The sequence below is a fragment of the Macaca mulatta genome, chromosome 3 (assembly GCF_049350105.2).
Source record: "Macaca mulatta isolate MMU2019108-1 chromosome 3, T2T-MMU8v2.0, whole genome shotgun sequence".
Taxonomy (NCBI): Eukaryota; Metazoa; Chordata; class Mammalia; order Primates; family Cercopithecidae; genus Macaca; species Macaca mulatta.
In genome coordinates, this window is record NC_133408.1 from 171,839,397 (window position 1) to 171,864,192 (window position 24,796).

The 24,796-nt window shown below is 49.9% G+C and overlaps 1 protein-coding gene across 1 annotated transcript in view; it reads right to left on the reverse strand.

Moving 5' to 3' along the window:
- Positions 1-264: 264 nt before the first annotated feature.
- PLXNA4 (plexin A4) overlaps positions 265-24,796 on the reverse strand; it is a 446,344-nt gene continuing 421,812 nt past the window's right edge. Inside the window, exons 26-32 of the mRNA XM_015134941.3 lie at positions 22,819-22,922; positions 22,176-22,275; positions 20,766-20,956; positions 19,359-19,528; positions 14,651-14,863; positions 6,866-7,016; positions 265-4,484 (exon numbers count right to left, since the gene is read on the reverse strand). Coding sequence (XP_014990427.1) covers positions 4,389-4,484; positions 6,866-7,016; positions 14,651-14,863; positions 19,359-19,528; positions 20,766-20,956; positions 22,176-22,275; positions 22,819-22,922 — 1,025 coding nt within the window. The 3' untranslated portion in view covers positions 265-4,388. The remainder of the gene's footprint in view (positions 4,485-6,865; positions 7,017-14,650; positions 14,864-19,358; positions 19,529-20,765; positions 20,957-22,175; positions 22,276-22,818; positions 22,923-24,796) is intronic.

Genomic DNA, 24,796 nt, shown 5'->3' on the forward strand with positions numbered 1-24,796 from the left:
GTACTAAGTGGATAAATGGCCCTGGGACAGAGGCTATGCGTGTAGGAGAGACAGGGTGGAATGGGGAGGGACAGAGAGGATGCCCGTGGCAGGAGGAGCACAGGCAGAAGCCAGACATGCAACGGGAGACACGGGTACCAGGGACCTGGTTGCGTGGGGGAGGAGGAGATGCTGGGCCAGTACATTAACCTTCACTCCTGGTGGGCGCAGGTAGCTGGGCCTGAGGGGACCAGGTCAGAGACCTTTCCTGTGGGTAACTCCTGCTTCTTTTTTTTTTTTTTTTTTTTTTTTTTTTTGAGACGGAGTCTCGCTCTGTAGCCCAGGCTGGAGTGCAGTGGCCGGATCTCAGCTCACTGCAAGCTCCGCCTCCCGGGTTCACGCCATTCTCCGGCCTCAGCCTCCCGAGTAGCTGGGACTACAGGCGCCCGCCACCTCACCCGGCTAGTTTTTTGTATTTCTTAGTAGAGACGGGGTTTCACCGTGTTAGCCAGGATGGTCTCGATCTCCTGACCTCGTGATCCGCCCGTCTCGGCCTCCCAAAGTGCTGGGATTACAGGCTTCAGCCACCGCGCCCGGCCTTGGGAACAGTCCTGGACAGTCTGCCTCAAACTTTCGGATTTATTTAAAATGACTTCTCTTTCACCCGTAGCTCCTTGCAAGCACCCAAGCTCACTTACCAGGCTGTGGGTGCACAAGGGGGCGGCTCTAGGGGCTGACTTTGGGTGCGGGGGTCATGCTGCCATTGGAACGTACCTTGGCCTGTGGGACACTTGGGTTATCCTCTGTCCCCAAATTTAAAACCATATTGAAAGAAGGCAAGAAAATATTTTCCTGAGGAAGTAACTGGCACGATGGCCGCCTTCACTTAGTGGCACTATTATTTGCAGCTACCAAGAACTGTCAGGCTCTCTCCTTATGGGGAAGGACAAAGAATGGGCAAAAGCTACATCTGGGGGACTCGTGCCCAGGAGAAATGACCAGTCTACAGCTCTCTTTGTCTTCCTCTACTTGTCCCTTAAAATTTAGGACCCCACAAAGCCCCCTCCTTCCCTGCTACCTTAAGCCCTTCTCTCTCCAACATGCAAAATCCCCACCTAAACTTTGTCAGTGATTTTGATGACTCAGTCTGGTACCTTTTTCCCTGGAAGGGTACAGGGGGTGAGGTGGAGGGAAAGGTGAGGGAGATGGCCTTTTCTCGCCTTCTCTCTGCCCAAGACTCAACAAATTAACTGCCTAGAGGGAGGCCGTGAGGGGGCCTCCATTCCACAGGACCAAGTTGGCCCAATTCCTTTCTCTGGGAGCCTGCAAGCCACCTGGGTAGCCCCTGGATATTTGCTCTGCCATGCGGGGGAGGAAGATCCCTGGGGGAGTTTGGAAAATAGGTTGGGGTGGGGGGGGTGGGGGATGGGGGGGGCAAGGACAGCTTTTTGACAATGTTGCCTGTCTGCTTTTAAACATATCACATGTGCACAAGAATCCAAATGGAAGAAATGGAAAACAAACAGCAAAAGAAAACATAACATTTTTATAAGCAAGATGGGCTGTGGCTCTGGATACCTGGCTCGGATTTCTCAGTCCCCAAGCAGGCCACGGGGACTGCAGCAAACAGAGCCACAGAAACAACCCACCCACCAATTAAAGTCAAACCAGCCCCAAACCCCTCCCCAGGAGAAATGGGGACAGCCAGAAAACTTGTCTGTCCTTGTCTCCTCTTTCTTCCTAACCTTTCTATTTCTCTGAGGTGTTTGAAGGTTTTCTTATAACAAAAACAAACATGGAAAAAAATAAAGTCCTGTACCGTGAAAGTAACAATAACAATAATCATCCGGTAAAAAATAAAAGCTTCAGCAGAACTGTTATGAGTGTCTTTTTTTTTTCTGCTTGTTCAATTTTTTTCTCAACTGTGCAAAAAAAAAAATCAAAACACACTCACTCATACACACGTTCACACACGCAGCTTCCATCCAGCAAATCTGTGTTAAATATGTTCGTGTCTCTTTCCTCCCCAACCCTTCATATGTGCAAAAATATTTTAGTGACCGAGGTACTTCCTCAGACCGTCTTCCACATGCACCCTTTCTGGCCTTCCAGGTCCCGTAACTTCTTGGGAGGGAATAAAATGATCAAGGATAGAAAAATCCAAGCTTCTCCACCTGGTACTGCACTTGCCAAAACCTTTGGTTATTTTTTCTTCCTCTTCCAATGCATTGTTTCCCATTTTCCTCTTCCCGTTAGGTTGCTCGTGTCTTTTCCACCATCTGTCCTTTGCGATGTCACATGATGCCCTGTGCCAAGGTCCAGGCCTCGGCAGGTGACCACCCTGATTTCCTATGGACAAGTGACCTCTCCTTCCACCCGCCAGTTCTCAGCATAGAAAGCAAGGGTTGAAATGTCCTGAAGCTGCAGGATGAATGGATGAGCAAGGGGAAAGAGAAGGGGAACACCAAAAATCCTCCTACAAAGGACAAGGAATCCTTTTGCGCTTTCTGCCTACACCTGGGGCAGACACACACGCATGCACATGCGCTCACACGCATGCACATGCGCTCACACACATGTGCACATATTCATATCCAAAGGGGCAAGTGTTCGTAAAAGTACCGGATGCTCCATGGACTTTGCTGGAGATGGTGTGGTTTCTTCCCCAAGTGGGGCTCATTCTGAGAGGGTGACAAGGAACGATGTCTGATGTTTGGGGAGTGAAGGCAAGACTGTGAATCCTTCTCCTTAACCTCACCTAAGATGATGTTTCTCCTTGTCTCCCATAGTGGTGAACAACTCCAGAGCAGAGGTGCCAACAGAGACTCCTGCTTAGGGTGGGAGACCGGACCAGACAGCACCTAAGGTCTCCTTAGGATGAAAGGTTCCTAAAACCCTCCATTAGACCATTTCTCCCCATATCCTCTAGCTTACCTAGTATCCATTTCTAGGCACACATTTGCCCACCTGGCTAAAATCGTGCATCTGTAGATGTAAGAACAGATGGGGAGATGGATGCCAAGGCCGAGGTCATTTGTATGTCCCTCTTCTCAATTCCAGCCAGGCCCATCAGCTCAATTCTTTGTCCCTCCCAGACCTGACAAGCTGGAGGCTGAGGTTGGCTGGCATTTTGGGTGGTCTCTGTGAGGCTGTGCTTAAGTCTGTTTCTTTCAAGGATGACTGCTGAAGAGATGAGGAAGGAGAATGATGAAAGAGACAGCTGAGATGTTGATGAAATCATTCCCAAAGAGGTCTGGACAGCCCAGTGACAAAGTCATCTGCATAGCAATGGCACCAGATTCTGCAGAGGGAACAGGGACTAGGCTGTTGGCCCCAGCCGTCTATGGAGTTCTCAGGAAGGATGGTGGGGATGGAGCCATGGAGATGGCTGGAGGTAGAATCTCCTAGATGCACTCTGCATTTCACGTTGACCCTTGATGAAGGGTGACAAAGGAGGATGGAGATAGATGCTTTCTCTTGACAGCACTCAGGGCTCTGGTAATGGACTAGACCTACGATTATGATCGTGACACATTTGAATTTGGGGGTAAATGGAAAACAACAAATTCTGCTTCCAGGGTAGATGCAACTCTCCTTTTCTCCCCCACTGTGTTACATTTCTGCTGCTAGGATTCAGATGAAAAGGTTAGGAGCATCTCCATGGTGGAATGTAACTGCTATTCTTTCTCCTGCCTGGCTTTCTACTGGCGGGGGAGCAGGCGGGGCAGGCAGGTCCCTCTAGAGACCTGGAAGAGGACAGGAAGCCTCTGGACGCCATCCCAGCGGGGGAGAGGGAGCCTCAAGGAGCACCTCCCAGCTGCTCACACATGTCCTGCTCCAGCTACATGCAGGAGGTGTGGCTTTTCTCCTCACAGCTACAAAGCGATCAGACCACTGGCTGAACCACTGGAGATGGAACTGTGGGAACGGAGAGCCAGGCGATGTCTTCCCAGTGAAGATAACACTGAACTACTTCCTTGCCTCTTCTCTAGGCCAAGGCTCAGATCGAAGCGGCGGCTGCCAAAGTGGAAGGCGAAGTAGCAGCACAGATACGTCCGCTGTCCTTGGCTCCTCATCCTGCTGCTGACATGCACAGGGTCAGGAGCAGCTGGGGGAGAGAGGCCCCTCTGACATCTTCTGGTCAGTTCCCTTGCCATGGGTCTGGCCATTCTTGGACTTACTGAGGGTCAGTGGCTTGGTCCAATTGTGTTGGCAGAGCAACTGGAAGAGAAGAGATCCAGGAAGGAGGGAGAAACAGAAAGAGGCAGAAAGAGAGAGCGAGAAAGAAACAGCGCTGCTCAGGGGATGCTGCTGATGCCAGTCGGAACTTGCACTTGGTAAAGATGATAATCTAGACTGAGGCACGGCTTGGTGTGTCCCCCTCCAGGGCGGCCCTGGAAGGACGGTTCTCAGCTGTCTAAGCTCATGAGGGTTATGACTTGTTCTAGTTTGTAGGCCAGTTTCTGCTTCCCACACTGGTCGTCGTGGTCCAGAGGTCCAAGGATCTGCGGAAGGGCCAAGAACGGGGAGGTTACTTGTTCGTCTGTATAGGTCTGTGTTCTCAGGAGGCACAAAGATGGTGTGGATGTGGTCAGAAGCCCAGGAAGCCACAGGCACGTGCAGGGGTACACTGGACACTGCTGGGTAGGAGGAGGCCCGGGCAGCACGGGTGGGAAGGTGTGGCAGGCACAGCGTGTGGGCATCAGCATGGCAGTGCGCACAGGATGCCAGCACACATGGTCATGTCTGAATGACTGTGCATTCTACTGGCTACAAAAGATGGTAGACAGAGGGCAGAAACTCTGCGGAAGATGCCTGTGCCGAGTTGCTGCCGTTACCTGCAGGTTAGACAGCAGCTAGTTCCACATCCCATGGAGATGTGTAGTGCTCAGCATGGAGCCGGAATGTGATTTCATGGATGTTAAGACATCCCACCCTTCCTCCCACAGAAATAAAAATCCTCCCCATCAGCTCCCTGGGGCCCCAGATTCTACATTTAGAAAGTCATTTGTTTTCACTTTGCCTGTTAAAAAACAAATATCACTAGAAGAGTAAGACTACAAGCTTTCCTGGCCATTAACACCTAATGGATAATGTCTACCAAAGCCTTTTCTGAGGGCAGGCAGTTAGCAGAGGACAATGACAGCCAACAATTGTGGCCCATAATGAAAAATGTGTTAGAATTTTACTCAGACTCAGGAGATGAGGGATTGAGTAAAGGCTCTGCCAGTTTCTAGCTGGGTGATCTGAGGCCAAACAGGTAACCTATCTGAACACTCAACGTCCTCAACTGTTAATGTAGGAATGACTAATCCACCTCCAGGGGACAGGATGTCAGATAATATCTGTGAGCACCCTCAACACAAGGCCTGCCCTGCCAGAGGCACTAGACAATTGGGTGGAACCTACTGATGTTGCTGTTTGAGGGGGCAGGGATAAGAAGGGAGGGTAAGGGGATGAGAAGGAGGCTGAAGGCTCAAGGGAGGCACCCAGGGCTTTGGATTTCATGACCCAGTTAATGTTTCTTTAATTGGGGAGGCAAGATAGAGCTGGCCAAAAACTCATTTGTACACACCATCATTTCATAAAGATGGGTTATTTAAACACCAAGGTAGACAGTTGTACTTGCAGACTAACAGAATCCTTTCTGAGATGAGACAGTTGGAAGCTTACACTGGTGCACACTACAGCATCCTTATTACGTTGCATTGCCACAGACAGGGGAAAACTCTGTCCCAGACCAGTACTCAGCTGCAGACTGCCATCAGGGTCCCTCCCCTAACGGAGGCAGCACTGGCTTTCCCATGACTTAAGGGCTACGGAATTAGGCTGTTCATGGCCTGCAGGACTCCAGGCCCTGGGCCTGCTGGGTCTGCTTCTTTAACCAGGGGTTCCTGGACTCTCCCTTAAGTAATGAGGATGGGAGGAGAGAGAGAACTCAGGGCACGAGCTTCAGCTTCTCTTATTACCCTCCACTCAGAGAAGGTGGCTATGCTGCTGCTCAGATGCAGGGAATTTGGATTCCAAGGATGGCCAGGCCCAGGGCAAGAGAGCTGACTAGAAGCCCAGGAAGACAGGCCTCCTCTTACCCAGCAGTGCTGTGTATGCCCCTGAACATGCCTGTGTCTTCCTGGGCTGCTCCCTTCCTGGGCTTCCTGGGCTGACAAGAAGATGTCTGAGGGTCCTCTCTCTCCAAGCTGCTCCTGACCCCATGCATAGCCAAGAAAACTCCCATAGCACCATGGCACTGGCCAGAAAGAAGGCCTTGTCTATAGTGGCAATGACCCCAGGTGGGATTTTCCAGTGAGGGAACACAACAATGAAAAACACATTATATTTCTCCTGTTCTGTTCTATTCTATTCTATTCTATTCTATTCTATTCTATTCTATTCTATTCTATTCTATTCTATTCCATCCTGTTCTCTTCTATTCTATTCCATTCTGTTTTGACTCACTTCTGTTTCATTTCTAGTCTATTCTGTTCCTATTCGAGTCTGCACCATATCATACCATACCATGCCATTCCATATAGCCTGCCCATAGGAGTGGGGAGGTGCCTGTTTAAAGAGAGTTAGATCACAGAGAAATGTGGAAAACATAAAAAAGAAGAAATACTGGAGAGAAAATAAGAATTAAAAAAGACAATATAAAAGAAATAGGTACTTATTTATATATCTAAGAAGCACAGGGATGAATGCAGAATTTATGGGTTGGAGGGTTTCTAGCATTCCAGCCTTTGGAATACAGCCCCAAGTCCTCAGTGGTGGTTCCCCCAGCAGAGGTGGAGGTGTCTGTGGCGATGTTCTCTTACATGGAGGCCCGCAGGGTTGTCTTCATTCTCTGCCCCCTTCCATCCCAATGGGCCTGGAGCAGGGCAAAGCTTACCTCTTCGCTGTATTTGCCCACATAGGAGAAGATCTCTGAGAGTGCACTCATGGTGTTGAACTCATTCATGTGCATCCGGGACTGCTCAGCCAGGTATGCGTTCATGTCTTGGTCGCTGATGGCTGGCATCTTCCCTATGTCAGAGTAATACCTGCGGAGGGATGGAAGTAGGGAGAAGCTGGAATCATGCATTCGGAGTAGAGGAGAGATGGATGCTCCCAGCACCGTGTCTGGGGCCATGAGCTCAGCGTGCACTCCAGGTAGTGGGTACCTGCACTGTGACCACCTGGGGACCACTGTGGTCTCTCTCTCATCTGGGTTGCTGGGTCCAAACCAGGAAGAGCCCTCTACAGCTCTGGATGCACGAGGCATAGAGGGAAGGGATTTGGGGAGTGGCCAAGACATTGTCTAAGGGCAGACAGGAGAGGAACCGAGAGCCAGAGGGGCCCAACCTCAGGCATGCTCTTTGCTCTCAGCTACCACACAGAGAGGTCTAGGCCGTCTTGAGTTTCTCTAACACCCCTTCCACAGATGCAAGGGATCTCCTCCAGCAGGGCCCGAAGGCTCTTCCAAGCGGTTGCTCTTCTCTGATGTCCTCCGCTCTCGGGGGGCTCAATGGGAGGAGGCAGCGCTGAGGCTGCTAGGGGAGAGACTGGCAGAAGGCAATCAGTCACTGTCACTTGCAGCTGTGCACTGCTGTCAACTGGTTAATTAGATGCCAGCATTTACATTTTTAATTTCTGCAATTTGACATTTTATGCACCAAACCCCAACTCCCCCGCCAGAGGGGAGTTGTGCAGTTTCTTAATGAGGAACTGAAAGGCCTCAGTGCCCCCAAAGACAGCCACTTCTCACCCTCTCCTATGCACTTTTGGGCTTGTGGACTGCATAAAAGAGAAGAGGTAACTACAATGACGGGGGGCATCATAAACCTCAAAGCCCTGTGGTGGCCCGGCTCAGCCTAGCCCAATCCAGCCCATGCCAAGTTCCTGTGGCTGCCATGCTGTAGAAAGTAAACCTAAAACCTAGGATCAGAGGGGATGGGGGAGGACAGTCTCCAGGGCAGGGATTAGGGTGCATCAAGCAAGGCACCTAGGCACCAAGTTTAAGGAAAGACACTCACCCTCAGGGTTGCACAAGCAGTGGCGACAGTGGCAGACCCTGGGAGTTCTCAGAACTCGAATCTTGGTCAGAGGCTCTGGGACAGTCTCCCCCTGAACCCCAGCCCTATCCTTCACTTCTCCAACCCGGACCCCATCAGGCTTGTGCTGTTTCCCTGACCTCCAACTGTTCCCATCAGTGCCCAGGAGGTGGGTGAAGACTGGCAGAGATGGTTTTCCTGTACTGTCCCAGTCATCAGCTCAAGGGCCTGCAATGGAATGACAGCTCAATTTGCCCCACAGCATCCCTGGGCTAGTGAGGGCTGGAATGGCTTCCCTGCTCTGAGTGGTACTGGGATTGCAGATCTGTTGTTCTGTCTGAAAAATGGGGAGGCAGAGGGAAGATGACAGCTGTGCTCCCTGGCAAGGGAAGGGGCTGGTCAGAAGGGACTGCCCTGGCCACATACCGGACATTTTGCCAACTGCTTTGTTGCACTGGCAGCATTTTGGCTGGGCAGGAGCCTGAGACAGGCAACAAGGCCAAGGGTGTAATAACATGGCCTTTCTCAGAGCAGCCTGGCTACTCAGACAGGCTGCCCTGCCCCCATCTCATTTGGATTTCCATCCTTCACATCTTCTTCCATTCCCCGCCCCTCTTCCACCTTCAGAACCCCCAAGGCCCAGTACCCCTTCCTGTTTCATTTATGCTTTCTTTGCTCCAACCCCAGAAGAGCCTGTTCTCTTCAAGGCCTATCACCTGCCACAAAACACATCCTCAGGTACCTTAGGACACAGGGCTCTGAGTAATTTAATGACATTCCAGGTGTACAATTACAGCGAGACTCGATTCACTGTCACCATTTCTGGAATGCAATAAATGCCAATGTTCCATTTTACAGTGGGAGACCAGAGATTTCAGTAGTAGCTCCCAACCTTGCCATTCCCAAGGAGATTTGCGTCACTGTCCCCTTAGGGATCCCATGTCTGCCAAGCAAGATATGTTTGTCAAGTAAAGGGCTATCTTCACAGGCTGTATTGGTAAAAAGTGTGAACAAATAACCTCACTCACTTTTGGTACCATGGCCAGCAGCCAGCCATGCAACTCTGGTAACTCAGCTGAGTTCCAAGCTTCCACCAGACAGGTATACTCTGTCACCTGTACACAATCAGAGCCTCTGACCAGGTGAAAAACCCAGGTTCCCGTGGAAAGGACATAACTGTCACCAAAAGCAAAGACTCCTGTTATTTCTCTCACCAGCTGCGGAACCTATCACAGTAGGCAGGCGGCTCTGTCAGGCTTTTTGCAAACAGTGCCAGGGACCTTCTTGCTGCCTTTATAGTCCCTGAGGTGTAAGGAATCCTAGGTTAGGAGCCACCGTGTCTGCAGTGAAGGGACCATCGCTAGGGGAAACAACAGAAGCCCAGCGCTCTGTGCCTTCACAGCGGCTTGCCTCATGGCAGCGCACTAAAAGCCCTATCCATTTCCCCAAAGAGAATATCTAGAAGTATATATATGTGTGTGAGACAGACAGAGAGAGCTGCTGGGGTGGAGGGCAGGGAGTTGAGAGTAGGATAGGACAGGGCTGGGGCCCTGACCATCTCATCTAGAGTTACTGGGTGACGTGCCTCTCCTGAATATGTCATCCTCTCTGCGAGGTCAGGTCCTTGCCGGGCAGCTCCTGTCTCTTTCCTGTCGTCTTTGCACTGGAGAGGCTGGATCAAACCAGGGCATGTCTGTGGCCACACACTAGTGACAGGTGGGCCAACTGCGTGACCTCATCTTCAGCAAGTTCTAAATCAGCTGAGCTGAGTGGCCACTGACAGCCCAATGTCTGTGGGTGTGGGGCTTAAGTCTTGCTGACAGTCTACCCTGTTTTTGATCCCAAGCCTGCCTGCTGCTAAGTGGTCCCCTCTTCTCTGCAGGGCTTTGCCAATGCTGTCTTGACCCCTCCTGCTCCCCCACTCCCACTCCCTAGCAAGCACCTTGTGCCTGATGCCAACTCATATGGTACTACCTCTGCCGGGTGAACCTTGCTTCCTTCTCGCTCCTGTTGTGCTGGCCCCTGTGCTGGGCTCCTCCACTGGGAAGCCTTATTGATTGGGAAGAACATAATTAAGCCCTGTTAAGGAACTTTAAACAAGCATTCTCATCTGCTGGCTGTGCATTGAGGAAGGGAAAAGGGAGCCTGGAACCCTGTGCTTGAACTTGCTCCTGTGGGCGTTCTGCCTGCAGGTGAGCCCATCTCCAGGAAGTCCTTCAGGACCCCTCCGAGCTGCCCCAAGCCTGACCTGCTAAGAAGGAGCTGGTCCCACCACTGGCCTTCCCTAGTTCTCTTTGCTGACCTGCTCACAGCAGGGAGGAGGCCAGCACCCCTGAGGTCCGGACATCAGGCCTCTGGGAGAGGCCATAAAGATCAACACCCCACAGAGCTGCATCCTCCACTGTTGGCTGCAGGGTCCTAGGGTCCTAGTCTGTGGATTTCTATGGGGTAGGGGGATGCCAGCAGAAATCCTGGGCCCAGAGAGTGACCGTGAGTATCTAATATCTGCCTTTAGGATAGGTCTGTAGTGATTGGGAAGATGGTCTCCAGTGCCCTAAACTCTTTGGAAAGAACACAGTGTTGGCATCCCTCCACACACCTTGAGGATGAAGATGCAGGAGTGAAAGATATTTCCAGCCTGATGCTCTGATATCCCCAATATGTACCTTTCAAGAACCCGCACAAAAGTCTTTTCCTCTGTGAATCACGGGAGGGTCTCTCTGGGCCCAGCAGAAAGAGGCCCCACACCCTGAGTTACCCACTATGATGCTCGTGGGGTCTGCTGAGCATCTGTCTGTGTGGCCTCCCCGACCACAGGAACTGCAAAGAAAGGGTCAAGTTCAATGCATTTCAAGTACCCAACTCACTCATGATGGATACCATTAATGTTTGACCCATGAATTAATGAATATGTTAATGAAATGTCTATATCTCACCTCTAGTATTGCTCCCAGGGCGAGCTGTCACCATTTTATGTATTTGACTGGATGGTTTCCATAGGAGGCATATTTAAATATTTAAAATTCTTAACCTTTTTCGTGCCGTGACACACATGATAGATGACATTCAAATGTGTGGCACACTCTAATCCAAACCCCAGTGGCCTGCTGCGACTCCATTATACTTACTTCTTAAAAGCTGACTGATGGCAAGTGAGTGAGGCCAATGTTGCTGCAAGAATGACCTTCCAACTCTTCCAAGTTAAAATCGGAGAAAATCACTACTAAAGTGTGCAATGTATTGCTACTGGTAATGACACAAAAACTACAACTGATCACAACACACCATTTCATGGTGATGACACTGTTGGGTTTCATCTGTAAGATGAGGGTAGCAGTTAACTGCTAATTGGAAACCAAGAGACTCTTCTCCCTTTTTCCAGATTTGGCCACAGCGAAATTAAAATTCTTATATGAGGGGAGTGAATACTGGGAATCCACAGTGGGTCTACAAACCACCATTATTACAAGATACTTGGAGGCAGGAATGGGAGGGGAGGATGGGTGGGGAGATGGTGGGAGGGAAGACAGGTAGAAGGATGGGTGGGAGGAGAGATGGGAGAAGAGATGGAAAAATAGATGGCAGGACAGGAGCGAGAACAGGTGGGAGGATGGATGGGAGGACACACAGGAGGATGGGTCAGAGGATGGGCAAGAGAATGAGTGACAGGAGAGAAGGGAGGGCAAGTGGGAGGATGGATGGGAGGACAGGCAGGAGGATGGGTCAGAGGATGGGTAACAGAATGAGTGAGAGGAGAGAAGGGAGGGCAGGTGGGAGGATGGATGGGAGGACAGACAGGAGGATGGGTCAGAAGATGGGTAAGAGAATGAGTGAGAGGAGAGAAGGGAGGGCAGGTGGGAGGATGGATGGGAGGACAGACAGGAGGATGGGTTAGAGGATGGGTAACAGAATGAGTGAGAGGAGAGAAGGGAGGGCAGATGGGAGCATGGTGGGAGGATGGTGAGAGGATGGGTGGGAGGATGGGCTCAAAGATGGGTGAGAGGACAGGTGGGAAGACTGGTGGGAGACTAGATGGAAGGATGAGTCGGGGATGGGTGGGAGGACAGATGAAAAGATGAGTGAGAGGCTAGATAAAGAATTTCTAGAAGACTCAACATACTGGCAGAATCATCTATGCTGTTCAACCAAGAGTTATTGAGGCTTCCTGAATTTATATGCTTCCCTTTTTCACCTGCTCTGAAGAGAGGACAAGGCAGGGTAAGCCTTATTTTTCAGTTGTGATGGTACAGAAAGCCTTCCCCAAATACATGCAGGGCACACTCCACAGCAGTGAGCCTCTAAGTTCGAGTCCTGGGAGGACTGTCTCCATTTGACCAACAGCAGGCAAGCAGATTCAGAAGTGAACAAGCTGTGGCCAGGTCACTCTACCATCATCCTCAACTGCAGGCTGTCAATGTCCTTGGAATGGGGAAGTGGGAGATTAGGTGTGCTGTGGTACCAAGTGAGGTCTGCCCTGCCAGACTTTACTTTCCCCTCGAGGGAGCCAGACAAGCTCGGAGGATACATCCTCTGGGAATGGGAGTGGACTTGTCCCTCCATCACTGAGTGAAGAAGCCCTCTGGGCTTGACTTCAGCCCTGTCCGTGCTGTTTTCTTGATCTGTCTGTCTTTGTACCCTAGTCCCGGAAAGGAGAAAAGATTTGGGGCCTCAAGTAAGTGAATGACTTTCTTCAGAGTGTCAGTGGTTGCTAAGAAACGAGTGGGATAAGAAATGGAAACCATCAAATCACTCCTAAAAATAACCCAATGGACTGAGTTTACTTGTGACCTGCAGCAGCTGCATGGCACAAATCTCATTGAGCACCAAGCAGAAAGGAGACTACTTCCTCGGCCCATGCATGCATGAGCTTCAGCTCTGACTACGCAGCCTGTTTCTGGGAAGTGTCCTTTATGCAGACACTTCACAAATATTCCCAGCCCTTCACAACCCTGGTTCCCCCCTCCCCGCCTGGGGCACTATCACAATGACACTGTAGCACAGGGATGACCAACAGCCCACTGCTGCCTCTTTCCCCTCTCCCTGCTAAAGAATTGGCTGCCCACACGGGAGGGGCTGGAGGGCCCGGTCCTGGCGGCTCTATTGTTGGAAGAGTGAGCCACTGTCTATGTAGCAGGAGGTAAGAACACGTCTAGATGACTCAGACATAATCAGACACTAGGACAAAAGAGTTAGTTTCCTTTTGGACAGCCGAGGTGGCATGTCCACCACCTGCCTCAGTAGGAAAGGAGGAGAGGGTATCACAGGGCAGAGGGAACAGGGAAAAACAAAATCAAACTCTTTCAGTGACACTAATGCACTGAGGTGGCCAGGACTCTACTCCCTCTTAGTTATTTCCTTTTTATAAGGGAAGGCAATTTTCAAGTATAAAGACAGAGGCTGTCTCTATCATAGGCAAAATGATAAAGTACATTTTGTCACCAAGTCAAGCACACCTTCTGAACTCTTTTACTCTTCAAAAAGGCACCAAATCTGAGCTTCCCTCTAGGTTTCTTATATTTAAGCTACTTGGAATAAAGAGAAAGTCTAAATGCAGGACTGCCATGTAGGGTTGTGCAGGTTACTCACTGCACAAAGATACTTGGACAAGAGGACGAGCTGGGGCTGACAAAGCCCAACACTCAGCAAACACACTCGGTGTGGGGCTACCTCATTCTGTAGGAAGGGGTATCTTTCTTAAACCATACAGAGGCACCATATGGGTTGGCAGAGGTCCTGTCTGAAAGTAATGCAAAGAGGTAGGAAGGTTATTTGGGAGTCAGCTAAGAGGTTTGGGATCTAGTTTCATCTTGGTCCCTTAAATCACCTTGGGCAGATTACTTAGCCATTCCACATGTATATTTCTTCACCTTCATGGCATAAAAGGAGCTTACAGTTCCTGTCCTCTCCCTAGTACAGGGCTGCTGTGATGAATAAATAAAGCTTCAGCTGATTGCTTAGTTCAGGTGCTTGGCGTATGGAGCTGATGCAGCTCAGACAAACCATTAACCTTCTTTACCATGAGTCAGCGCCACCCTAGGAGGAGCCCAGCCCTGCAGCTCACAGGAGGACCTTCAGCCACGAGAGCTCTGCAGGACACTGGGATTTGATCACAACACTGCAAGACCCAGGGCATTAAGAGCTCACGTGAGAGGCAAGGGGCTGAGAGAGTGAGAAGCTGTTCAGACAGTGACAAAAACATCCCCACGGAATGCTGGGAACTGCCAGCCAGACGGGAGCAGATGGGTAGAGGCCTCCAGCCTTTTCTGCTGCAATGATGTAGTCTGGCCCCTTGAAGTCTTATGATGACAGTTTTTATTTATTTTTTGGGGGGTGGGAGGTGAAGATTAGAGCTAGGAGCACATCTCCTCTCTGGGCCTAGAAGGCATTTCAGCCACTAGGCTCCAGGGTCTGTTATCCAGGGAAGCCGAGCTATCATAGCAACCTCTGGCCAAGTTTTCCTATTCTGGTTTCAGGGGACAGGAGCACTGGGACGTGGGTGTGTGGGTGTTGCAGTGGCAGGATCAGGCTTTGTGAATGACTCATCTGGAAGCACAGCTGGTTTTGGACGGGGAGGGGACTTTTTGTGGAGGAAGCTGCTGGCTCCAGCAAGGGGCCCTGACTTGGCTCCGTGGCCCAGCACTCACCTCTCCACCCAGTTCTTGTAGCTGGGGATGTCCTTGGCATACAGCAGCTTGTTGGAGGGTGAGTCCTTGCCCAGCCGGTGCTCTGACGTGGAGCAAGAGTCCATGAAGGTCTGAGCCACCACAGAGAGGCAGGCGTCTGTGATGCTGTTTTTATGGATGTCAAACACAAACTGCGGGTTCTTGATCATGTTGACCCAAAACCGCAGGGGCAGGCTGCGTGGAAGGAAGAGGCAGACAGTCAGGGGAGACGGCGCAGTGGGGCTGCGGCGTGGGTAGGAGGGGTCTCTGGAGAAGGAGAGAAGCCTGGGGAACTAATAGAACTTAAGAGCCTTCTCTATGCTGGGGACGGGATGTGCCCAGGAAGGGAGGTAAGGCAGGTCTGCAGGGCCCCAATTTACCTTCCAGGAAACTGAGAACTGCCAAGGCTGAATAATTCATCCAGAGATATAATCTTGGTAGGTACTTGAGAGGACTTGATACCCAGCCTTGGTGGCAGGGCTCATCATCTTCCCTTTGGCCTAAAAGGCAGCTTTGATGTGTGCTATAAAGTGGAATTTCTAACTCTGTCTGTCTGCTCCTAAGCCTGATACAAGAGTATCCAGTTGGCAAACTTTAAGGAATTGCTTGGAATCTAGGCTTCGTATCTGACGCTCTGCCATCTACTGTATGACTTGGCAGAAGTCACACCCTTCCTCCCTGCCTGGGCCTCTCAGCCTACTCCTACTGGGGCTGAGAAGTACAGTGTAGCTGACTGATTTTTCATTTCTAAGCTGGCAGGCTTGAAAACCCACATTCACCCACCTCATGGGCCCCATCGTATTCCCTCTTTCCCCTCCCTGCTTCTTCTGGTTGGCACCTCCTGCCCACCAGGAACTGTGCTTGCAATTGGGGATACAGTGATGAATGAGACACATCCTCTGCCCTCAAGAAGCCTGCATTGTGATAGGTTCATGGAAAGGCAGACATGAAACCGACTACATGCCGGGAGGACTGTTGGTGCTAGGACCAGAGATGTGTAGGGTCCAACATGGGACCAAGGGAATCATCAAGTCTACCCAGAGGGCAGTGTCCAGAATGCCTTCATAAAGGGGGCACTTGATGGTGGGAGTTTTAAAACTTGTGTAAGTCTTTCTTTCTTTCCTTCCTTCCCTTTCTTCCCTTCTCTTGCCCTGCCCTGCTCCGCCTTGCCTTGCCTTGTCTTCTCTTTCTCTTTCTTTCTCTCTCTCTCTTTCTTTCTTTCTTTTGATGGAGTTTTGCTCATCAGGCTGGAGTGCAGTAGGGCAATCTCAGCTCACTGCAACCTCAGTCTCCTGGGTTCAAGTGATTCTTGAATCCTCAGTCTCCCGGGTTCAGAAGTGATTCTTCTGCCTCAGCCTCCTGAGTAGCTGGGACTACAATCACCCATCACCACACTCGGCTAATTTTTATATTTTTAGTATGATGGGGTTTCATCATGTTGGCCAGGCTGAACTTAAACTCCTGATCTCAGTTGATCTGCCCACCTCAGCATCCCAAAGTGTTGGGATTACAAGGCGTGAGCCACCGTGCCAGGCCTATGTGTTTCTTAGCAGGGTGAGGCCTGGAGGAATGGGGTGGAGGATGGGTTGCACACAGGAAATCTGCATCAACAAAGACAAAGAGGGAAAAGTGTGCCCTGCAGTCTGCTATTGTTAACCTGTTGCTTAAAATGTCCCAATCCTGGGACACTGGGAGAAACTGCCGTCTGCCCCTTTTGGCTGTAGCCATCCCTGTGGGCTCTAATCCTATGGCTTCCAAACAGCCTGCTGGGACGCAGGTGGGAAAGAGGACTAGGCACCATGCAAGGGATTGCTTACTTCCTTCCCTCTGCTCCCACCTCTGCCTCCTGCCATTTCCCCTGATGTTTTATTGTTGTTTTGGTTGTTGTTCTCACTGATGGTAATAGTTAGAATGTTAATTATGTGCTTGGCTTGCTTCTTAGAACTTAAACTCTTTGAATTACATCATTTCAATAGAACCAGTACAATATTTCTATACTTGTTCTATCTCCCAGCAGCCAGCAGGTACAAATAACAAATGCTATTAATACAGGAAAACCTAATGTTCAAGACTGCCAATCAGTCGACAAGGATCTATTAAGTTCCTACAAAGTGTGCAGGGCGGGACTCAGGCAGGCAGCATTGAGGTCTGACAATGTTTGGCGGTGTTTCCTTCATCCCTGGAAATCCCTAATAGGAAATAATGGGATGGTGTCCAGAAAAACTCAGAGAGCCACAACACCCAGGTGAAAGCAGGGGTCACTCCAGCTGCCCAGGCTTCCTGACAGCTGGGGTCAGAGCCCTGAATGGAGGACTCACGACTTCTCAGCTAATGAAGTCTCTGTTCATATCTTCCTGTTGTTCCAGAAGTTGCACCCAGGAATAGGGACTCTGAGAGTCCACATTTGCCCTGCTGGTTTTTTCTCCCCTATGCTCCCTGGTCCTCAAGCCAGTTTTGCTGACAGGTACAGCAAACAGGGAAGCCACAGCACTCACCCAAGGCTCCCGCCTAATGAAATATTAGCATATTATTAACATTAGTGGTGGCACTAATCTCTGGTTGATTGCAGCCACTCAGGCTAAATGAGCAGGAGGTTTATTTAAAAGAGAAGAGGTAGGGAACTGTGGAAGAAGAGGGTGGGGAGAGGGTGGGTTACACCTTGGGCCAGGAATAAAAAAATAATCACTTTTCAATCAGAGACAATTAACTCCAAGTCAATATGCAGATCTTAAAATTCCCAGACTTACTGTGTCTTGCTCAGCATAGCAACATATCAAGTCAGGGTTGGGGGAAAGTGTCCTTTGATGGGAGAACTTGAGCCTAGCAGGACTGTCTACTTCCTGGGGTTTCCTTTGCTCAGACCTGAGTACTTGGAAGAGCTGGGATCCAAGGATTTGGCTCTACTCCAAGGACATTATGGCACCCCTGGAGGTGTCCTCACCCCAGCAGGAGGGACGGGGTGAAAACAAATGGTTTGGATATCATTGTAGGTGATATTCCTGCAATGTGCTACTAAAAGCAGGTAGAAATGTTTAGAAATACCCAACTTTCTCCAGCTAGGACCAAGAGAAGTTCTGGGCAGAGCATTTTTTTTAATCTTCTGAAGGCTGCTAACATTCAGTGGAGGCAGTAAGTAGGAAGACTCACTGACAGAAGCAGATTGGTAGGCTGGGGACATGCCCCACCAAACAGCTCCCAGTAGTCATGCCAAGAAGTCTAGAAGTCTAGGAGAGTTAAACGCATCTTACCTAGAGGCAGGTCCTGGGAGATATTAGACCCAGCACAGCTTTCAAAGGAGGAAATCGCATCACCCAGTTTTGCTACACTGAGTGAGCAATCTAGATTTTTGAGTCTTATTGAGAAAGTTTGGAAGAACCCCAGCATGAAGGTCTTCTCTCACCAGGAGTTAATGTGGGAGCAAACCCCACACTTCAGTTCTGTGGTCTCAACCTTGGTTCCTGCCTGGTTTTTCATATTCAGCAGGGATAGTCTCTTCTCCTGGTGAAGAAGATGAGGAGCCAGAGCATACTACATTTAACACAGTTTTGGTACCAAAGTCTGACTTCTGCCTTCATCTGTGCATTGCTTTGGGGCCTGGGGCTAGGTGCCAGGGTGCTTGGCTGAGCTCTAATGCCTTGCCCATCCTAGCAGTTGTCAGTGCTGGGCAACAGGCCCACACTGCCTCAGAAGAATGATCTGGGGAAGAAGAGCCTGGGACAGGCACCATGGAAAAGCTGCAGGGAGGCTGTTCTGGAACTGATGGGACAAAGGATAAGCCAGCTTTGCCTCAGGTAGAGCTCTCAACCAGAGACCACCTTGGCCCTGCATCTCATCAATAATTACTGAGACCCAGCTTTACGCAAGGTTCCATACTAAGTGCTGAATACTGATGTGAGCTCTTGAAATTTCAACCTCAAATACAAATTACTCACAAGTGAAAGGAAGGATGCTCCATGCTAAAAGGACAGAGGGGGTCATAGGGGAGAACACCTAGAGTGTCAGTTAGTACTTGGAGAATCCTGTTGTCTCAAAGGAAGACATAGTGGTTAAGGGCAGGTCTCTTCACCACACAGAACTTGGAAAAGGAGGTAATGGGAAGAGAGCAACTGCTTGAACAGAATACGAATGCCCTTTGTTCACCTGGTTGTTTCCTAGGTGTGTTTCAAAACTGCTTGCAAGTTACTGTTAGATGTTGCCCTTCTAAGATCCGGTTGCACATGACACATTCTCCATCTTCCACAGCATTTGTCCCACACTACCTTGCCTCTCACCCTCATCTGTCAGTTCTTTGAGGGCAGGGGCCATGTCTGATTAGCTCATGATCCTCAGTGTCTAGCATAATCACAGGCACCCAGGAGGTACTTGGATGGGAGAGTGTCCTGGCCGTGACATTTGGCATATTATTTCTTGCTTCTTCACCTGGTTCAATAAATGTTTGTTAACTGACTAAGTGATAGGAAAGAAAGATGCACAGACAGATTTTACTAGAGGGAAGTGAAAGAGGGAATGAGCACAAAAATCTAGGAAGAGTGGATGGGGAGGACCAGAGAATGTGCCTGCTGAGAGTCCCTGCTGATGAAAACAGACTCTGGCCAGCCCTTCTCCTGGAGGCCCAGAGTCCCATCACCATTGACTCAAGGCTGGGTGGGCTCAGGGCTCCCGATGTACCCCCTGCCCTCCCTTCACTCACCAATTGCTCTTCCAGGTATGGCGGACGTGTGGGTCATGAATGCCATGCTTATCAGCCTGCTCATCCAGGAAGTCAAACATGTACTTGATGGCCAGGGGCAGGGCAGAGCCACGGTGTGCCGTGCTGAAGATGGTCTCAAAGAGGTCATCCACAAACTTCTGCAGTGTGCCCTGGAGAGGTGGGATATGTCCAGACACAGCTCAACTCACGTAGTTCTGAGGATGGCTTTTAAAACCTGCCTCACAGACCTAGGCAGGGGAGGATGGTATACAGTCCACCCCGCTTGGGTGAAATTGGGTAAGTCCATGTAAATCATTTTTCCCATTTCGTCTGTCTCTAACAGCTTTAAATTTCCCCTGCACAAGGAAAAGAGATATAACACTGATGACTGGACCTACGTAAGGCTTCCTCTGCCAACAACACGGTTTGGTTGAACACCCTCTGGCGGTGTTATTTTAGCACTTTTCACAAATGCTAATGAACACTCACTTGGTTAGAGCAGACAAACACAATCTGCTGGTTTTGTTTGGGCATTACTCACACTGGCTAATGAACAGTGACTCACTTGGCTCTGCAGAGAGCAGAGCTGAGCCCAGTCTCAGGAGTGAAAGACTAGCACTGCAGGTAAGCAATGTTCCCAGAACCAGGATTACAAATGGTGCCTGGGGTCAGGCACGGTGGCTCACACTTGTAATCCCAGGTTTTGGGAGTCAGAGGCAGGCGGATCATTTGAGGCCAGGAGTTTAAGACCAGCCTGGCCAACATGGTGAAACCCCACCTCTACTAAAAATACAAAAAAAAAAAAAAAAAATTAGCCAGGTGTGGTGGTGCATCCCTGTAGTTTCCGCTACTTGGGAGGCCGAGGCAGGAGGATTGCTTGAACCTGGGAGGAGGAGGTTGCAGTGAGCAGAGATTGCACCACTGCAGTCCAGCCTGGGTGACAGAACAAGACTCTGTCTCAAAAACAAAAAAAAAGAAAAAAGAAAAAAAAAGAAAAAAGAAAAAAAGAAATGGTGCCTGAGAAGTCACTGATGGAGCCCTGACTTCCCCCACTTGAGATTGTAGAGGATACCCCAGAGAGGAAACCATTCTTTTATAAGGCATGGCAGAAGAATGTGAAAAGAGGCAGTCAGAGTCTCAGCATTTCAGAAGGGCATGGAGAAGGGATAGAAACAAATCTTCAGATTGCATGCCAACACCAATGTATTGGTGGGGTTTGCCTGGAGCGCTGGATTGAGAAGGATTCTGAGGTTTGGTACAGGGGCTGATCAGCAGTGCCTCCTGGGGTGGATAAGAGTGGGCACCAGCACCAATGCTGGGTACTGGCTACTCTGGCATTTCTGTGGGCTGACGAAGTCCCTCTTCATAGCCTCTGGGCTCCCTGCACCCAGTTCTCAAGTCTGATACCTTAGTGGCCAGGAGTCGGGTCAGGTAGATTTCGGACACCATCTTGCTCCCCCGGTCCCCCTCTTTCTGGTCTCCATGCTCATGGTTCTTCACTAGATGCCACATCTTGACTCCACTCTCCAGGTCAGGAGTGATCATAGGTGTCCGTGAGCGGAGGCTGTCAGGGCTGCCCGTGTACCGGATCATGTTTTCTGCCGAGGCAAGGATCACCCCCAAATGTATGTGAGGCCACAAGGCCTTAGCCCATCACCTTACCATGCATCCCTCACTCTGGCGGAAGCCAACGACTGTCTGATCATTCCTGCCGTTGGCCGGTGCTGTCACCTTGCCTTGGTTTGGTGCATTCCCTGAAACTGGGATGCTTTTCTCACCACCTCCAGGAAACTATCTGTGGCTAATTCTACCCACTCAGATCTCCCCCTCCTTCCTGTACTCTGCATCGTGTCAACCCTTAATTATTCAATTTGTAAAAAATATAAGCCTGTACTTTTTTAACGCTTTTCCTTGTTAGAGTTCTCAAGTCATGTCTCAGGATGAGTTCTGTGCAGCCAATTAAGTACACACTTAAGAGCAGGTAGCCTGTCTCCCTTAATAACCGCTGATCGGATGAGTAATCGCCTGGTAACCTGCTCACCTTCGTCTGTCCTCCCCTCTGGCCTGTGCCAAATTATTCCTGTTTATTTGCTGAAACTCCTGCCAGTGTTTGTGAAGTGTTGTGAAATGAGTACTGAGCAGGAAAATGAAATGGCGGTCCTACTGTGTGCAGGAACTATTCTCTGTATTCATCTATTTATTATCTAGAATGACCCTGTTCGGTCAGTAGATTTTTCAATCTCTTCTTTTGGTAAATAAATAAATAACCAAGGCTCATAGTGGTCAGATGACTAGCCCCAAAGCACACAGATAGGGCAGAACAGGGCTCCTTCTGGCTTCTATCCCACCTCCAGCACCCTCTCCCCACCACTGCAGAGCCTTGCACCTGGTCCGTACCTGCACTCCACTGCAAAATAACAGTGGCTCTTACAAATCATTTAGCCTCTGTGCACCTGAGTTATAATGTACTAATCTGCATAATAGGGGGAAATAATAATTATTTAATTCACTAGATTGTTATGAACATGATGTGAGATAATAGCTATCACACAAGGAAAGGCATCTTACAGCCTGGAAGACATTCCATGAAAGTTGGCTTTACTCTTTTGCTCATGGATGAAGGTCTCACTTATGCATCAGAGTGACGGACTGAAACCAGGGGCCTCTTCCCCCACCTGGCTCTCTTCCCTGATGGTCAGCCTTTCTGATGCCCCAGTTCCCCTCTCCAAGAGTCTCCTGCCTTCTGGCTATGCTGTTGTCATGACAACAGCTGCTCAGGACACCCGGGCCTCCCCAGGACACTCGGTGGGATCTTACCATATTTACTCGCTGAGGTCCTGGAGACGGTGGAGTTGTTCACTGCGTTATAGGCTGTCACCTGCTTGGACACTAATGCCACCACGGAACCATCTGGCACCTACAGGAAAAAAGCTTCTCAGGGCCTGGGCACAGCAGCTCTGCCACTCCAGGAAATAAGGACAAATCAGGATGAACTTGGCACTAAGGGGCAATTGGTGCCTTACTGGAGAACTAGGGGACTTTGGAGGCTGTCAGCTTTCCTTGGAGCAAAACAAGACACAGATCTGGATACTGACTAGTGTTCTGTTTTGTGGCTTCTCTCGGAGTAACTCCTGGCAAGAGCTCCTCCCTAGCATTCTCAATCCCAGTGCTTCCCTGGAAGATGACCCAGCCTTAAATGCCCAGAGGAACTTCTCAGGAGGGCCTTCCTTGGGGACTCTGCCCGTGCCCTGCAGAAAGTGTGCATGTCAGCATGTTATCTCCAAAGAGGTCAGGGTTTCCTGGCTTCTTGGCTGGGAGACATCAATTTCCTCTGGAGCACTAACGGAACATGGAGTGCTGTTGAGGGGCTTGGTATCTAGCCCTGTTATTCCAGGACAATGATTTCCAGGGCAAGGGACTTGTAGTTGGCTAGCTCCTCCCCTTTCCACATTCCCCTCACCTGGTAGTGGGCCAGCGTGTTCAGTCGTTTCCAATCATTCTCAATCTTGGTGGTGATGTCTTCATCCTGCAAGATCATCCTTGCCCCACTTCCTTGTCGCCACTCTGCCAAGAGAGCAGTGGCATCTCAGAGAGGCCCTCTGACCCCTCCTGTGGGGAAGCTGAGGACCCCTGTGTAGGTAACCTATGCAGTGCTAGCTCAAGGGTGTATCCATTGTAAGTGCTAGCACATGCTCCTGTGAAAACGGAGTGCCAAAGCTCTCAACGCAGAGAGGCCCTGAGTTCCAGTTCTGGTTCTGATCCCAACAAACTATGTGACCAAAATGGGGCTAACATCACTTACCCACCCCTGCCCATCTGCTTGCTAGGAATGGCTACATCTGTAAAAAGTAGATGCTCAAAAAGTATTAGCCAAACAAAAGGGGCACATAATAAAACACTAAGCTTTGACAAAGCACGAGGCAAATGCAAAGTGGCATGGTTGTGGTAGCGTGGCTTGTTTGCTTGATTGGAAGCTCTTAGAGCTGACGAAATCAAGGCTGTAGGCTCAGTCACTGAACGGCCCCAGATCTGCTCCAGGGGTGCATGCCATAGGGTGAAACTGGCAGGTGTGTCACCCTTATCAGGGAGATTGGGTCAAAGAGTGTGGAAAAAATCAGCAAAACCCATTCTCATGCCCATGAGCGTCCCCTTCCCCACAAAGTTGATGAAATGATATCAACGTTATAATCTATCCAACACCTAATTATTTGATGTTACAAGGATATACTTACATCCCCATATTATTCTCCTGGGCCCAAACACCTACAATACATGGGCTTACTGATGGATCACACATGGGGAAATGGGAGGCTGTTTCTCATCAACCAAATCCCCACCACAATACTTGGTACAAATCACATGTAGGCGCAGAAGTGCACATTCCTATCTTGAAATGTACACGCATGAAAATCCATGTGCATGTCAGACACACATAAACTCATGCAGCACACACATGTATGAGCTCATGCATGCACACATACCATTCTCATGGACACACACCAGAAAGGAGAAACAGTCTCTTAAATTAAAATGCAACATGTGTTCCAGCCAAGAAGCCAAACATTTGGTTTCCAGGCAGCCCAGATCCTGCTCAATGCCTCTCAGATGCTGATACTTCTGAAATGTGCAAAGAATGCTGGGCTCATTCAGAGTGTGGTTAGTTGCTGGATTAAGTGGCCTGGCAGTCACTGCTTGACCCACCAGGGATTTCTTCCTATGTCTCACAGAGCCACATGTTCAGATTCTCTTCCTCGTTTCCCTCCTGCCAAGGCTGGTCCACATTTGTGGCAGAGAGCACCAATTCCTCCCTGCATTGTGCATTTGTTGTGGTCTGTGCTGCCAATCCCATTTCACAGATGGCATGCCCTTTGGAATAACAGAGATGCTCCTAAAATCTAAGCCCCTTGCCTCCAGTTCCTGGGGCTCCAGTCCCTGGGGCTTCCCTGCTGCCTAATTTAGAGCTTAGCTTCACGTCAGGTGGTCAAAGGAATGAAAGCATAGAGACTACATGCTTGCTTACTGGAGCAAGAAGCCTCTGGGGCCCATCCATCCCTTAGTCTGGTGGATGTCACAGCTGGGATTGCTCATGGTGATTACGGTCTGGGGCAGTTAGGCTAACGGGCAAAGGGGAAAATGCCTCACTGAGGTATCTGGTCACTAGCATTTTTGCTTGTTATTGTGTTGTTTGGTTTCTTGAGTTTTTTTCTTTTGTTTTTTATTTTATGGAGGTATGCATGCATGCACTTCTGAGTGGCTGGAGCAAAGGAAGAGGAATCTCTCCAAGTTGGCCAGACAGCTGATGTGCTGTGCAGTTGGATGCTGGCGGACACCAGTCTGGGTTGGAGAGTATATGTCAGTGAGTCTCCCCCGCTTGCATAGTGAGCGGCACCTGGTTAAGTCAGAGGCTGCATGTGGTGGAGGAACAGCTGTAAGGCACA